Source organism: Thalia democratica, chromosome 4 (genome assembly GCF_965202585.1).
Source record: "Thalia democratica chromosome 4, ktThaDemo2.hap1.1, whole genome shotgun sequence".
NCBI classification, from domain to species: Eukaryota; Metazoa; Chordata; class Thaliacea; order Salpida; family Salpidae; genus Thalia; species Thalia democratica.
In genome coordinates this window covers 28422988-28439779 of record NC_139168.1, presented here as the reverse complement: position 1 = coordinate 28439779, position 16792 = coordinate 28422988, and the positions used below count along the sequence as shown (strand labels likewise).

Sequence of the window (16792 nt, the reverse complement as noted above, 5' to 3'; positions counted from 1 at the left end):
TTACACTCAAAAAATATTTTTGTTCTGTGAATTTTTAAGCTAATTCATAAAGTTATTTTAATCTAACACTAAACTCAACAGAATGTTGATACTTTGATAGCTTCCAATCAAAACAAAACCAGTTTTAAAGTTAGATTAAGTTTTAATTTATCAAATACTGAAACGAGTAAAATTCAAAGGCCAGAGTGATTATACATGGGTTCTTAATCAACTTTTTTTACATAATTCAACTGCAAATGAGAACTGTAAATGGTTTTAACGAAACATAAACTAAAAACAGTAACAAAATATCGGTCATACAAACATTATTTACAATTTAAACTTTTTTAAGTGTATTGAATTTATTTTAAAGTCAATTATGCATTCAATAACCCCTCGAAAATCAAGTACCCCCTCTACTAAATAAACAACTTACTTTCTACAAATGAGAAAAAAACTAAAGTTTAAAATTTAAGCTAATTTGAGAGTCAATTATACTCTTTTTTTATATTAATTATAAACAAATAACACAAAAGTATGAGAAAAATTGTGTATAATATTATGCTTTGCAAAAACACATTTAGCAAAAGTCTTCTGCTCAAAACTATTCAAACATTTATGAATAGGCACATAAAAACAAGTTTAGTAACAGAGCACTCTCTTATAATTGTTAATGCTGTATTATTTAAATACAGCATCTTATAAACTGTTTTTATCTTTACAAACAAATATTTGAAATTTAAAAATAAAATATTCATTTTATTACATAAGACAGTAGTACACTTTATTGTTTGTATATTTGAATTCAATACAGCAAAATCACATAGTAAAATTTTTAAAATACAGTTTAGAAAGGAAAGCACTTTACTTAGAAGTATATTCCTTAAAAATGTATTAAAATTACACACAACTTATTTAGAGAAACATACACATATTTCATATATGTGTTGTTTGCAAAAATTACCTTCATTTCTCAACTAAAATATACTCAAGATAAAAACTTGTAGAAACGTGTGACATTTAAAAACAGTATTTTGTGGCAGCTTCTTGAAAATCTATCAAAAAATCAATGATTTTATCTTTTGTTTGCGACATTTGTCTTTTTGTTACTTGTTTGTGATTGATAAGCATAAAAAAATCATAAAAACTAACAAAATTCACAGAACAAACAAAGAAGTTACGAATAAACTTTATAAATAAAACTTATCTTTAATCAAATAAATACCGAAATAAGCTTTGCCGTGATTTTTGAAGCTAAACACACACAAATGCACTAGCAAACAGTTTGTATCAAAATTAGTTACTAAAAATTATTTCAACACTAAATTCTCTAAGCATGTTGTTAAATAAAACGATTTAACATAAAACATTTATGACATTAAATAAAACCAAAAAAAAAATTACTAAACTAAACTACTCAATATTTCTTGCTAAAAACACATTACAAAACAAATTGCATTCTTACGTAATTTGTTCAACTCAATTCGTATTTTCACTGTAGTACGCAGGGTTGCCACTCGTTTTTTCAAAATTTTTTTCAGGTTTTTCAATTTTTTTCCAGGTTTTTAAAAGTACACATTTTTGGGTCTATTTTTAGTTTTAGGTTAAATTTAAGGTAAAAAACTGTGTTAAATAGTATAAAAAGATTGAAAAGATACTTGTAAAGCCACTTAAAATGTGTTTTTTAATAAAAAAATTTTGGTGATGATAAATTTTTTTTATCTTTATGATAAATTTTTTGAGTCAAATTTTTGACTACTGGACATGTTAAAATTCTTAAAAATTCCAGGTTTTTCCAAGTTTTTTTTGCCTAAATTGTCAAATTCCAGGTTTTTCCAAGTGAAGTGGCAACCCTGAGTACGGTCAAAACCGTTTAACTGTACTTGTTGAGTTGTAACAATCTAAGTTTAAGATGTTTTTGATACTGCTTTTAGAACATTTTATAATTGAAAACGTTAACTTTAAATCTTAACTGTACTTATTAGAAAACATTTATATATCAAATACTACCAATAATTTACATAAAAAGGAACATAAAAACAATGTTTGATAACAGTACTTATATTATGTAAAAAACAAAACGGTACTAAAGCTTTAATTTTATTTTTTACTAAAGTTTTAAAACATTTTCATTAAATGAAATAAATTTTTTTTAAAAATAAAAAAACTAAATTAAATTACTACATATTTAATACATAACATAACATTTTTAAATCTAAATATTTGGTTCTAACAAACATTAAATCATATTTGTAGAACTATTTTGCTGTGGTCAAAATAACCTCAAGTAGCAATTTTTTATAAGGTCAACAAAACAAACAACAGATTTATAAAAGCGTTTAAACACACAACTAATAAAAACTGTTAAAATTTTGAAAACAAAAAACTAATATAAGCAGTATCAAAAATTAACAACCTTACAAACTCAAGTAGGAACATTATACTTAAAATTATGACTTATAAAAACTAGTTTATTATAAAAAATCTTGAAAATAACTTAGTGTGCTGATCAAACACAAGTATGTTAATTTATTTTCAAAAGTCTTTCAACTAACATGAGCGTTAAAATTAACTAACTTAAAATATCGGGTAGGAACATTATATTTCTATTCACAAAAAACCAACTTGGGTATGTTTTCTAATAACAACCCAACTAAAACTAGTTTCGAAAAACTTTTAAACCAACTTGGGTGTGCTGATCGGACACGAGTTTGCAGACGAGCGGCAGCAGCTTGCTCATCAGCAGGCTCTTGCTGCCGAACCTGCGCATGACAACGATGAGTATCCTGCACGAAGACTCCCGCACCTTCCACACCCGGTGCGCGAATATTCCCCCGCTGTTGTTGCTCGACAGCTGGTCCAAGATCTCCTGCGAAAATATTTCAGAGATTTTTCCGCTGCCAATTGAGTAAAACATAATAGTCATGATGTTATACTTGTGGAGAATATTTTAAAAAGAGGTCCAAGACCTCCTGCGAAAATATGATGGTGTAATATACTGATCAATATCATTTCACCGAATAATACAACATATACGCCTATCTGTTATCAGTTAGTTTTATTTTTTAATATTTGTTGTTACTCGACAGCTTGTTCAAGATCTCCTGCGAAAATATGATGTCATTTTTCAATTCCGTGGTCATTTTAGTAAAAACAAACTGATCAATGGTATTACAGCTGTAGAAATTCCTAAAAAAATCCAGTCCATCAGTTTTTATTTTAGTATATTTATTTACGGTTATCTCTTGTATTTTGTGGTATTTATTATTATCTTTTAATTATTTTAGCCTAATTAATTGATCGATGACATTTTTATCTAAAACAATTTAAAGTTTTTTTTATTGTGAGCTTCTAGACAGCTTTTCACTTTGTAACTGTTGTTGAGATCCCCTGTTGGTTTGTTAATTAGTATTAAGTTATATTGTATATTATAACTTACAAATATTACAAGTTTTTATATTTCCACAAAAAAAATCAAGGTAATTATTATAGTATTATACAGAAATTTTGTAACAGTTTATTTTAAACTTTTTTGTTCATGTCTTTTTTTCTACAATATTGAAATGTCTAATTTAACTATTTTAAAAGCTAACTCTTACTATTTTGAATTCTTTGTAGTATATATGTAGTTCACATTATAATCTCTGTTGTAATCGTTTTAGAAAACTATTTATATTTACTTATAACAACAAGAAAAACTTAAGTTTTTTATTAAATGTTTTGAGGTTTCTTGTTTTAAAAGCCTATTTAATTAAAAGTATCTTAAGACCTAAATTTTATATTCTACTGTGGCATAGGTTAAATGTAAACGATTTTATGCATAAAATACGCAACAAAAAAAATTGAGCAAAAATAAACAAAGTTATAAATATGAGTAAGAGAATTCTTTGCTAATTTTTTCATTTATGATTAGCTAAATGTGGTTAATTAAAACATTATTTATAAAAAGCACATGGAAAATGAATAAAGTCCTATACAGAAAATGAAACAACATTAATTAAATATTTTACGTGAACTTTAAAATGTTCTTGAAACTGTTAAACTTTTATCACAAAAATTTATAAACAAAGGTTTTGTATAGTACATATTACATAATAAAAAATCACACTGAGTTGTAAGAAATCTTTCTTGAAGAAAATCAATTGAATCAAACCAAGATTATTGATTTTAATTCTGAATCACCTAATTTATCAACCATGATACAGCTAATTTGATTTGAGGTTGTATGACAATTAGACTTGTGTGTAAATGTTTAAAAACAGAAATAAACAGCTTGAGAAGTTATTTTTGTTCTTTTAACATTTTTAATTAGTTTTAGTGTAAATAAAAACATGCTTTTTAGTTTTTTAAACACTACGAGAAATATCCTTTATTTGTAATTAAAGTTTTCTTTCAATATATTTTATTTAAACTGTTTTGGATGTACTGGTGTTATTTTAAAAATGGATAAGATTTTTATATATTAATAAAATTTCAACTCTAATAAATAAGTTAAAAACCGAAAAAAAAATTGAAGATTTCACCATCAAAAAATTAAACTTAGTTTAGTTTCCTCTTTTTATGAAAAATATATTATGTATCATAATAAATACATATCTATTAATCTTAATAAAAAGCTTAAACATCATTACTACAAAATTATCAAACAGCTACAACAAAAAAAACATATAATAAAAAGTATGCGTAATATAGTAACACCTTCACAAAACAGCTAAGTATAAACAAATATAGCAATTAATGAGACATTCTAAGAAAACAATCACACAACGGGCATTAAATTTTGTGGAACTAAGAAAATTAACATTTTAAAATTTGATCATATTATTTTTAGCAACTATAACAAAAATCATTTCTCCAAACAACTTCAACTTTATATTAAAGTGTTTTAACAAGTTTCAGGCACAATAGTTATACTGTTTATAAATTTAATCATTTGATTTAAGGTTTTTTGAAAAAAGCTAATGATTTCTTAATATTAAATTTGGTAGTGTCTTTTTTAATCTTTGTACAAACTAAACCAAATGCTACTACTTTAGACAATAACACAAAAGTCAATAGCTAACTTGCTTTAATGATTTGTTAGCATTATGTAACGTCGATGAAAGAAGCAGACAATAAGAGCTTTACAACAAAGAAAGACAAGCAAAGGTATTAACAACAACAACAACAAACTCGTTTGAAAAATTACTAAAACATCTTAAGTAATTTTTAATTTGAATACTAAGTTCAAGTTATTAAGTGAGTATTTCTAAGTTGTTTATCTCGTAAAAAAAATTGCAATAAATATTCACAAAAAGAACTGCAATTATCAATGTAATTAATAACAAACTTATCAAAAATTCTTTCATCAAACCAGCAAAACGAGCTGCACAGCAAGTTATTTCTTATCTCTCAAAGTCAACTGAAACTTGTGAGGAAAACAAATACTACAGAAAACAACCGCAGTCCAAACAGAAAAGTTTTTGTCACAGAGGAATGCTTTTGTTGCAGTTGTGTTTTTTGTTTAACCAAGTAATTTGAATGGTAGTTTTATTCAATACACTTGTGTGTTTGGAAATTGTAAAACAATAATTGTGTTTCAAAAGTTGATTCCTAGACACGTGTTAAGATATGCTTATTTGAATAATGTTTAATACCTAGTGAACAAGTTTAATATTTAAATCATTATTCTACACAATGAGCTAATAGTATTTCTGCATAAATGATAGTTTTTAATTAAAGTTAATTACACTATGTAAACACTTAATTTGTAATTTATTTCAACGCTAATCTCCAATTATATCAAATGTTGTGATGTACACATACTACTATGTATACAGTCATGTTTTACTACATTTTTGGCACCAGTCGTTAGAAGCTTGTTTGAATAAATATTTTACAAGTTGCTTATATTTTCAACTGCAGCAACTTTAACATACTTAAATATTTTTATTACTTGAATTATTTTGAGTTGTTCAATTTACTTTACTCTTTTACTTGTTTAAATTAAAATTATAGGTTTTTTTTGTTGATTACATTTATGTTAATAAACTACCAGAAATGTATTAATACTTTTTCTATTAGTTTTACATTCGTTATAACTAATTTTATGAATCAACATTTCTTGCAATACTACGTTCATATTAAAAGGATTAAAAGTAATACTATTGTTTAGAGAATAGAATAAAATTCAAGTTTTTATTTACGTTTACTAATATATAATTCTCACTTAATTTTTATGTATAATTGATTTTTCGTGATATATTTATTAGATAACTAAATAAACTTAAAAAATCCCTATACGTAGTTTTACTAGTTTTTTAATTTTTGAAAACCAAAAAAAAAAACCAAGTTAATACTAGTTTAAACCATATGTACTTAATCGCATGTTATTTAAATTGGCAAAGCTTTAAGTTTGATTTTAGTTCATTTTATTCAGTTTTATTCTAAATTTTTAAGCGTTTGTGGCTAGTGTTGTGACTACTAAAGTTATTTGAACAAAATGAGTAATCAAATGACACAATAGAAGTTATCAAAAACATTGTATTTAAATTTTACAAAAACAAATGTGCTTTTAATCATAACAAAGTTATCAAACGGCAAAACAAAAGCGTATAACTAAAAATTATTGAAGCCAGAACTTTATAAAAATTGCATCAAGTTTTTTTATGTTCGAAGCAAATTAAAAACTACAAACAGGAAAATAACCTAACGTTTAAGAAAATATCTAAAGAACTATTTAAATCCAAAGCACATCGAAGTACAAAATGTCACATTCAAAAATGTGAAAATACACAAAGATAGCATGCGAATACACAATGGCGCTGTAAAAGCACTTGAAATTTTACACACATGCAATTTGGCCACAACGCTATTCGCATTAGCTGCTAATCCCGCTGTTTACATTTACTCATGCATTTATAAGCTTCAGTTATCGCTTCATTAATGCTCGAACATAATTTGGTTATATTTTTTTATATAGTCACATCTTAAAATTATACGGTATTATGTATTGTTGGTACAAAAATTACTTCAATAATACTTTTATTCTAGTGTAAATAACTTTTCTTAAAAATGCTTTTTTGTGAAATTTTGTTCTATATATAATTTCAAGTAAGATCAAGTTACTTATGTATTGTTGTAAATGAATAATAAAAACTTGCACAAACTTGAGTATTTTGTTTGTGTATAAACACATGTGATATAAACAAGTTAGTACGAATTTACAACTAATTTTTAAATTTTGAACGAAACTTTGCATGAAGTTATATTTTAAACAAACCATCAACCATAAAGTAAAGCTTTAGTTAAGACAAGCTTGCCTAAGTGCATTACTAAAGAAAATTATAGTACTAAAAATGATTTATATAAATTTTATAACAGTATGGTTACATGACAATTCAAATTCGGACAATTCAAATTCCGACAACTCAAATTCTTAAAAAAATAATTAGAAGACTATATCTCAAAAAATAATTGAAATTTGAGAAAAATGAAAAATGCTTATGTAGACCTTATTAATATCTACAAGCCACTTTTTATTTTTTGCAAAATCTTAAATACTTTTTAAGATATTTTAAAACTACTAAAAATAACTTTGTTTTTTACTTTATTTAAACCATATACCAAAAAGTATTCAATGTTTTGCAAAAAGAAAAAAATTGCTTGAAGATATTAATAGGACTTACATATGTATTTTTTATATTTGACAAATATACAATACTTTTTTAGTTGTGGCCCTTTCAATTTTTTTTAAGAATTTGAATTGTCGGAATTTGAATTGTCCGAATTTGAATAGTCGTGCACCCTAACAGTATATTTCTGGTTAAACTTCATGGATAAAGTCTGAATATAGATTTACTTAAAATAAACTTGAATGACTATATTTATGACTGAACAATAATATAGTAAGAGTTCAAGAATCATTTTAAGGTAAACTATACAAAAGTTTTGATTAACATTTTAGTTACACATGTTTGAAAGCTGTGATAGGATAACTCACTTTGTAAGTATTACCTTGAGAAAATTTTCTTTTATGAATTCAAATTTACAAAAAAAAATGCTTGAGAAATATAGCTGACAATGCAAGTTGTTGCATAGTTCAAACAAACAGAATTACCTGCGGGGTGGAGCTGGCCTCCATTATATTCGCCAGCAGCGTTATGGACGCGTCCCTGACCTGTTCCTTCTGGTCGCCGAGTCTGTCCACCAGTTGCAACTGGACTGTAAAATATTGTATGTACATTATTGTAGTTAAACATTGTTTTTTGTTGTTTTGCCAATGCGAGCGCTTCTTTTTTGAAGAATCCGAAAGTATCAGGGAAAAGAAGCGCGTTCATTGGCAGCAAGAAACGAACTTTTAACCACTTTTTGTGCTGCGGTCCTGATAAAAGTGGTTTTAAGACAATTAAAAAAAAAAACAATGTTCAAAGAAACACATCTCATAAAAGAATGTATATTTGAAAAAAAGCTCAAGTAGGTCTCAGTAATAAGATTATGGTGTTAAATGTTTTTTAATATTTATTAAGAAAAACAATTAAAAATATTTCTGAAATATCAAAATTTGAATTGTCGGAATTTGAATTTCTAGAACTTGACTGGTTCTGCACCCAAAAAAAACTAGTATGTAAATAACTAAATATATAAAAGATAAAGTTAAGGGCATATCACAATTTGATCTTATTTCGTTGAGTATTAACTAATCTACAAGTTTCTAATAAAAAATTTTAAATATCAAAATAATTTTTGAGATATAGCCAGTCAAAGACGGAGACTACAATAAGTTTCTTATGGGAGGCGCTAACTAAAAAGGCGAAAAAGACCATTTCACTATAAATATATCTCCTCCTACGTTTTTTGAGATAACTTTTTCAAACTTTCAGGAAATGTTCCTTGAAATATTTAAAAATATTTAGAAAACTAAATTTTAAATATTAAGAATAAAAATTTTATATAAAAAATATTTTTTTAATTGTTTAATTGCTACTGTTTAGTATTGTGAGAGTTGAATGTAGTAGCTTATTCACTAATTGTAAACTTTTTTTCTGTTTCATTACTTGTTTTTCTAACTAATAACATATAACCAACGTTTATGATTTCTAATCTATTGCTTATTTAAATTTCACAACAAAACTTAATATGAAAATTAAATATCCTTAAATATTATATTTCTATATTTATTTATAAGGCTAAGTTAAATAAACAGCTAAACAGATCATTTATTATCATTATACTTAAAACATTTAAAAAGGTATCATTAAAAAGTATGTTTAGAATTTAACAAAAAAAATGTTAACCTTAATCAACTTTAAACATAATCAAAATTAAATACATAACAGACAAAATAATAAAAATATATGTGAATTTTTTGGTATTAAAAATCTGGAACAAAAGCATCTTAAAAGTGTTACAAACAAAATTTATTAACTAAAGTTTCACCAAAGAGAGGCTAAAAAGTTAAATAAACTATTAAATTTAAATTTAAAAAGTATTGCTAAAAAGTGTGTTAATGTTATAAAATAAATAAAAAACTAAATTCGAGCAAAATATTTAAAATAAAAATATTCAAGTTATAATTATATAGTACTTGCACAAATTTATTGTTGATTCAACTTGTAATAAAAGAAAATTTTGTAGCTCCAAAAAACTTTTAAATTACTTAACTGTTTTAAAAAACTATTTTTCTTAACAATTTATGCCTTATATAACTAAACGTTTTTTAACAGATACATCCAAAAATAGAATAGAAAAGGATCTGTTACAAATAATTTGTTTTATTAATTTAAAACACCAGCAACAACAAATCAAAAACGACTAAATCACATTTTTACAAACAAATGACTTGTAAATTATTTTTAAAAAATATTCATAAATAATATTTACAAACAAGATTTTCGTTAAAAAAATTAAACCAGGAATATCATAAATTGCATCAAAAATTTTAACTTAGTTAATAAAATTCAATTAAAAAGGTTTAACATTTAAAAGATAATAATTTTATTCAAACAAAATATTAAGTAATGTTTCATGAAACAACTAATTCAATAAAATCATAGTTAGTTTTCAAAAGTGTAAGCTTAATTTTATAAATAAAAGTTTAATTATTTTTCCTTTTAATTGCATTTATAACTTTTACTTTCTACAAGTATTCTATTCAAGTAAAATAGAAATTAGTGGTTTAATTAACACAATAACGAAAAACGTTTAATATAAAAATAAATAGATATGTTTAATGCTGTGATCGACTGTTACAGTAACTAAATAATTAGTTTTGTTTTATACAATTACATTTCAGTTCAAACAATTTTTAAGCTAAATTATTTAACAAATAAAATGGTTTATTTTAAACAATAAATTTTTTTTTAACAAGTTTCAACTAAACTACTAAGTTTACTCAAAAAGGTTATTTGAAACCTATAGTACAGTCACTTAAGTTATAAAGATTCTTAAACAATATTTATAAACTCAAACATTTAACCACCTTGTAAAAACTACTTTTTTTGATAACTTTGTTAAAAATTGTTACTCTAAAATATATATTTTTTTTATTCTAAACACATTTTAATGTTTATAATTTTTACATGTGTGAAAAAACTTAGCTAACATGCACAATAAACATCATATGAAACAAAAGGCTTGTAATATGTGTTAGTAAATGTATTGCATTCGCAACATTACATTTTTTTATTCTTAATCATTTTTAATAAAAGATAATGTGCTTTTTTCTGTAAAATATTACCATATAGAAACCTACAAACTACATTCGCTCAACAATTGTTCATAATTTAAAATATTGCTAATGACATTTTAACTCACTCAAGTGGTAGTAATGACATTATAACTCAATCAAGTAATAGTAAAGACATTTTAACTTACTCAAATGATAATAATGACTAAATTCTTTTTGAATGCATCCCAAAAGCAGGTTTAATATATCCAATCCTTTCAGCGCGACCTGTTTGTTAAAATTTCCATGGTAAAAAATGTAAGACTTAAACTACTTTAGTTTCCGGTCTTTAACCTTTTTTTTAATAAATTTATTTGAATAAAAAAATAATCGCCTTAATAAATAACAAAGAAAATTGAAACTAAAGGAATGCAAGGAAAAAAATATAGACTCTTAATTTTAAAAAACCTCTGAAGATATCCAAAGAATATTTGATCGTTATAACAGCTATGTAAAAAGCTATGTAACAAATGTGACAAATGTAAAAAAACGATAAGAAAACCTTGGGATTGCCAGATGCTAATCATACATTATCGCAAACAAACCAAGTTTTGGAAAAAACACAAAAACTAATATTTACCTTGAAGTTGCTGGAGGCGACCCACTTTTTGGCCAGTGAGTCGATAATTTTGTCCACATTATTCCACTTCAACTGCTGGCCCTTGTCTGATAAAAACTTTATTATTTTGTCCCCTCCTTCCAGCTTGTCCTTCATGTTCTAAATTACAATTGTTTTAATGTGAGAACTGTTTTACGCAAAATTAAACATTTAACTTCGTTCTTTAGACTTAATAAAGGTTTCAAGCTTTTTTTTAATTTACTAAGTAGATTACTGATGAAAATAATTATTTTGATGAATGTATTCTAACTAAAAAATACTTAAAACTATTATAATTTTTTTCATGATTCTAAATTTTATAAAAAGGTAAAAAGGTAATTGATTCTTAAATATTTTTTTGTTATATTATAGCATATATCATTCAACTAAAATATATAAAAATTTCAAACGTGCTTAATTTATACAAATGATATGATTTTAATATATCATGTTATCTAAAATAACAAATTTTTGTTTCAACTTGTGGATATAAATCCTGATGTTTAAATTTTTAACTTTACAACTTTTATATTTCATACCTTTTTATTACCATACTTTATTCTGCCAAATTACAAGTGTTGGTTACAGTTAAAAATACACCACTTTAAAACACCAACCTCATACTGAACTATAATCAGGGCAGTTTCCTGGTCCATTTCAGTCATTTTTCTTCCTTTCAGTACCAATTTAACCTTTTCGATCCGTCTAGTTTTAACTATTAGCACCCTGTTTTTATGTGAACCAAACTTATGTACATTAAACTAACAATATAATTTTCAAAAAAACTTACAATAAGAGTTAGAATAGATTTCAGTTTTAACTAAAATTCAACAAGTCCAAGTAAATGTACAAAACATTAAATACAAATAACAGCATACTTTAGGTTTATTATAAATTTCATTTAAAAAACTGGAATTGTTTCAAAAACTATTATAAAGTAAAAATATTATTTATCATGATGCAGTTAACCTTATAAATCATTAACGAAATGTTTTTGCTTAATTTTCACAGTAAAAACTATCTTGTACAAAAGCAAAAAAAAAAAGCAACTTTATATAAGCACATTGTTAAAGTTAATAAAAAATGTATACACTAATATTTCAAAGATATTTTTTGTTTTTCTTTTCTCAGAAATATATCCTAATGTATTACCTAACCATAGAATTAAAATAAGCAAAGAAAACTTCATAAAAATTAAAATATAAATGAATAAAAACTACAAAATCATTCCAAACTTAACATTTTATTTTTAAAGATCTGAAAAATTCAACCATTAACTACATTATTAACATTTTTTTAAAACTGCCAACACACTTTAAAACTCAAACGCCCCTACTTGAGAAAATACAAATTTTGTTCACGCAATCCTGACAAATTGTTTAGTCACTAAGATATTCCAAGTAAGAACTGTCTAACACTTCATTAAGCAAAGAGTCAAAATCCTCTTCATTGTCTGACTCTCCTTGCTTAAAATTCTTTTTATCATTGAAAAGGTCCTGCGAAACAACTTTGCTTTTCTTTATGGTACGACCTTTACTATCCGGAAAAAGCAGTCTTGGAGCAGTTTTGTTTTCAAACATTGGCTTTCTTGGACAACCTCTTTTTCTTGGAGCAGTTTTCAAATTTTTGGTTTCAAACACTTGCTTTTTTGGGCGGCTTCTTTTCTTCAAACTTGTCTTGGGCTCTAAAATCTGCCTCACAGAGCCTCCTTCTTCGAATTCATCTTCTGAAAATAGATGTTGGGAGAGGTCAAGGCAAGCGGAGTCGTAAGCTTCTTTCTGGTGGGAGTCTGACCCCGTCACTGACTGTATCTCGTCCAACGTGCAGTCTATTTCCTCCAAAACGTCTTTGTCAAGCTGTACATTGAAAAACATATTTAGGTACTCGAACTTTTACAATGAAAATAAATAACTTTTATAGCTAGCTTTTTAAAATAGCATATCTAAATTTAACAAAAATTTAAATATTTATATAATAGTATTAAGGTATAAAACTTTCATAAGTGAAATATATATTTTTTTAGCCATTGAAAATATTTGAATTAAGAATAGAAAATAGAAACCTGCACTTATTACATAACATTGAAAGTTAGAACAATATGCTGCAGCACTTTTTTTCTAACTACAAAAACGCACCTGTATGACTTTGTTGAGCCACTTATGCCTGCCCCTGCCCACAACTTTTCCGTGTTTGGTGCTGATAACACAGTCCATTTGGTCGTCATAGTTGGTGTACTTGTTCGCCAAATGCTCAATGGTCTTCTGAAAAACTCTCTTTGACATTTTTGCTGGCGTTTAGTTTAAAAGTTAAAGCTGTGTAAAAGTATTGTTTGGTTTTGGCACTAGTGAGGACATTAAATGTAATTCTTATTTTTTCACAATTTTACATTTTCACATTTTCACAGTTTTAAACAACTTGTAAATGTTAAGTAAGTCAAGCAATTATTTTATGTAAAAGCTATTAATGCATCCAGTATATCAAACAATATTATCAGATACTTGACTAAACAAATATTAAATTTCTATTCAATCAGTATTTTTTCTTTTATATTTTTAAACAACCCTATAAATAAGTTAGCTAAGTTATAGTTGTATTTGCCTAGTTAAGTAAAATATAAATAAAAACTATATTTTAGAATACTTACTTGAAATTAGAAACACATTTACCATGTGTTCTAACTTTTATAGTATTAAACAACTAAAACATATTTTAATAATTACATAACAAAGTAAAATAAGTATTAAACTATCAACTAGAGTACTAATTTACTAGTTAAATAATATTAATTTCAATTTAAAAAAATCTTATAATCAACAAACTATATAACTATACTATATAAAAACTGTATATCACAAAAATATATTCCGTTTAAGATGTTCTGTTCATAAAATGCATGTACAGAGCTATGGACTTATGAAAAATATATTTAAAACTGTTATTTCTTTTCAAAATAAGTGAATTTAAAAAACAATTAAAATTAAAAACTAACAGCTACTACAAAGTAAAAGTTTTTGATCTCATATTACCTATTAGCAGGGATACCAGTAAACCTCCAAAAACAAAATCAAGGGAAATTATTTTCTTTAAATAACTTATTCTGTTCAGATTATTTTTACTACTAATTTCTTATTTTCTGGTAAACTTTTAAATTTAATTCAAGGTCACAGGGTTTTTTTTTTTGCATCTAAGTCTTATATTTTTTAATAGAAACTATGCTACCAATTCCTTTTCAAAAACTTTTCAATTAATGTAACTTTTATAACATAATCAATCAAACTTTATAAGTTTCATAGGCTCCTTATGGCGGGTAGATGTCAATTTTGCACAAGCGGACAATATTGCACAAAGAAAAAATTGCACAAAGACAAATTTTATCAATTTTAATTACAATGTTTTGATCAAAAATTGTAACTTGTGCAAAATTAACCCTTTGTGCAAAATTGTCTTTGTGCAATTTTGAGCAGTTCCCCCTACAAAAAAGACAAGAACAGTTCATTTAACACAAAATATGTCTACTACAATTTTTGAGCGATAGTTTTTAAACTTTTTCAGTCTGATCCTTATAAAATTCAAAAAAGTATCAGAATGATTTTTTTATTTACTTTAAAAACAAACTTATTTATTTATAAAGTACACTAAAAACATTTTTTTTAAACATAAAACTTTTATTTTTAACTTTTTAGAAACTTGTTCTTACAGATTTATTTAAATATGTATTGAAGGAACATTTCCTAAAAAGATAAGGTTTCTAGCAAAAATCAAAAAAGAAGATAAAGAGGCTTTTAATGATTTTTTAAGACTTTAAGAAACTGACACAAAAACTGGTTTCAAATTTATATTGGAAACTTTTTATAAAGATGACTCTAAAGTTAAATGAAATTTTTATATTCTTTAAAAATGATTTCTTGCTTATACTTTAAGGTTTCATAGAATAGCAAATAGTATATTTAGTAAAAAATTCGGACCCCTTAACGTGTAATACTTACCATAAATAAAATTTCTGATGTATTTACTTTAAAGAAGACTTTAGGTGTGTGCAAGACTTTGACCTAAACTATGAATATTAATCAAGAACCATTGGCTCAGCAACAGTTTATTATCGTCTCCCACTTACTTTTTATATTGATATTTTGTACTTTCTTTATCATAGAATCAATGTTTTATTTTATAAAATAAAGTTTGTTTCTAAAGTTAGTTGTAAACATTTTATACAGTATGGTATCTATAAATAACACCATGAAAAGTATTTGCTACAAACATTGTTTAACTTAGTGCAGGAGCAACTTTCAATTATAGTATTTCAATATCACTGGAAAATATTCAAAAACCTTCTTGAATACTTTAGAAAGTATCTTATTTCTAATTATTCAAAAGTTCAGCATTAAGAGTTAAAACTACTGTAATTAGTTAAAAAATGTTTATAAAAAAAGTTAATAAACTATTTGTTCATCTTTACATTTATAAATAAAATTAAATTTCAAAATTTTATTACTGATAAGCCATTTTAATGAAATTTGGTACTATATTAAACTGTTTAAAAAAAAACCTTACACACATCTCTTTAAATTTGTTCAAACGTAGAACCCTAGTAGGTTTGCTGTTAAACTCATAATTTTAATATTAGTATACTTTAATACAAAACAGATAAATATTATCATAAAGAATTGTAAATTTAATTTGTAAATGTATGTATAATGAACACAATACTTGCACTGCGAAATTGACCACTTAGTAACTGAAAATTTGTTAAAAACCTTTCAACAAAAAACAAAAAAAAACTAGAAAATGCTTAATAAACATATAAAAACAAGTAAATAATTCAAAGCAAGTCTTTATAAAGTTAAATTTGTATTTCAAAAATATAAATGAAACTTTAACAAAAAACTAGTAAGCATTAGTTGCTTTTATTATTAAATTGCAGTCAGCTTTGAATCTATATACAAAAAAAAGAAACCTTGTAACTTAAATCAAGTAGTAAAATAAATTTCACTTTTATCAATACTTTTTAAACCTTAACAACACCATGTTTAAAATCTTAAGCATTTAACAGCTAAATTTTCAACATCATAGAAGCTCAACCTTGTTTTTTACAATTAGATATTGACTTGTATAGTTTAAACTTAGCTATCTTGTAAGTTTTCCCACTTAAAAGTTTTTAAACAACTTTAAGATATAGGAAACTAAAGTTAGTGAACTTAATAAGATCCTTATAAAAATTAAAAAAGCCTATAATTATTACTCTAAAAACTTATATTCTTCTTAGGTCAATAATTAATATTCTTCATATTTTTACATTTATTTTATTAACAATATTTGAACAAATATAACAACTACTAATTCAACTGAAAGAATTATTTTATAAAAAGCTGTAACTTTTATTTTAAAACCACCTTTGTTTGTTTTTATTCTTTCTAAAAATTTTATTTTTTGCATGGTTGCCAAAAAAACTAGAAAGTGTGACTATAAACTAGCCTGAGTTTATCTTAAAACCTCAAAAAAATGCTTGTTTG

At 24.9% G+C, this 16792-nt stretch overlaps 2 protein-coding genes across 4 annotated transcripts in view; both read right to left on the bottom strand.

Moving 5' to 3' along the window:
- The window catches only part of LOC145833709 (CLIP-associating protein 1-B-like), a 46319-nt gene extending 34315 nt beyond the window's left edge, over positions 1-12004 (bottom strand). For all 3 annotated transcript variants that reach the window (XM_082940858.1, XM_082940860.1, XM_082940859.1), the window contains exons 1-5: positions 11900-12004; positions 11265-11402; positions 10834-10912; positions 8078-8181; positions 2666-2848 (exon numbers count right to left, since the gene is read on the bottom strand). In XM_082940858.1, coding sequence (XP_082796984.1) covers positions 2666-2848; positions 8078-8181; positions 10834-10912; positions 11265-11402; positions 11900-11947 — 552 coding nt within the window. In that variant the 5' untranslated portion in view covers positions 11948-12004. The remainder of the gene's footprint in view (positions 1-2665; positions 2849-8077; positions 8182-10833; positions 10913-11264; positions 11403-11899) is intronic.
- A 151-nt stretch (positions 12005-12155) lies between these two features.
- LOC145834918 (uncharacterized) lies at positions 12156-13587 on the bottom strand. Its single transcript, XM_082942448.1, has 2 exons — positions 13418-13587; positions 12156-13138 (listed from the first exon to the last, which is right to left on the bottom strand). The coding sequence occupies exons 1-2, from the start codon at positions 13562-13564 to the stop codon at positions 12662-12664; spliced, it is 624 nt and encodes a 207-aa protein (XP_082798574.1). The 5' UTR covers positions 13565-13587; the 3' UTR covers positions 12156-12661.
- Positions 13588-16792: the final 3205 nt, after the last annotated feature.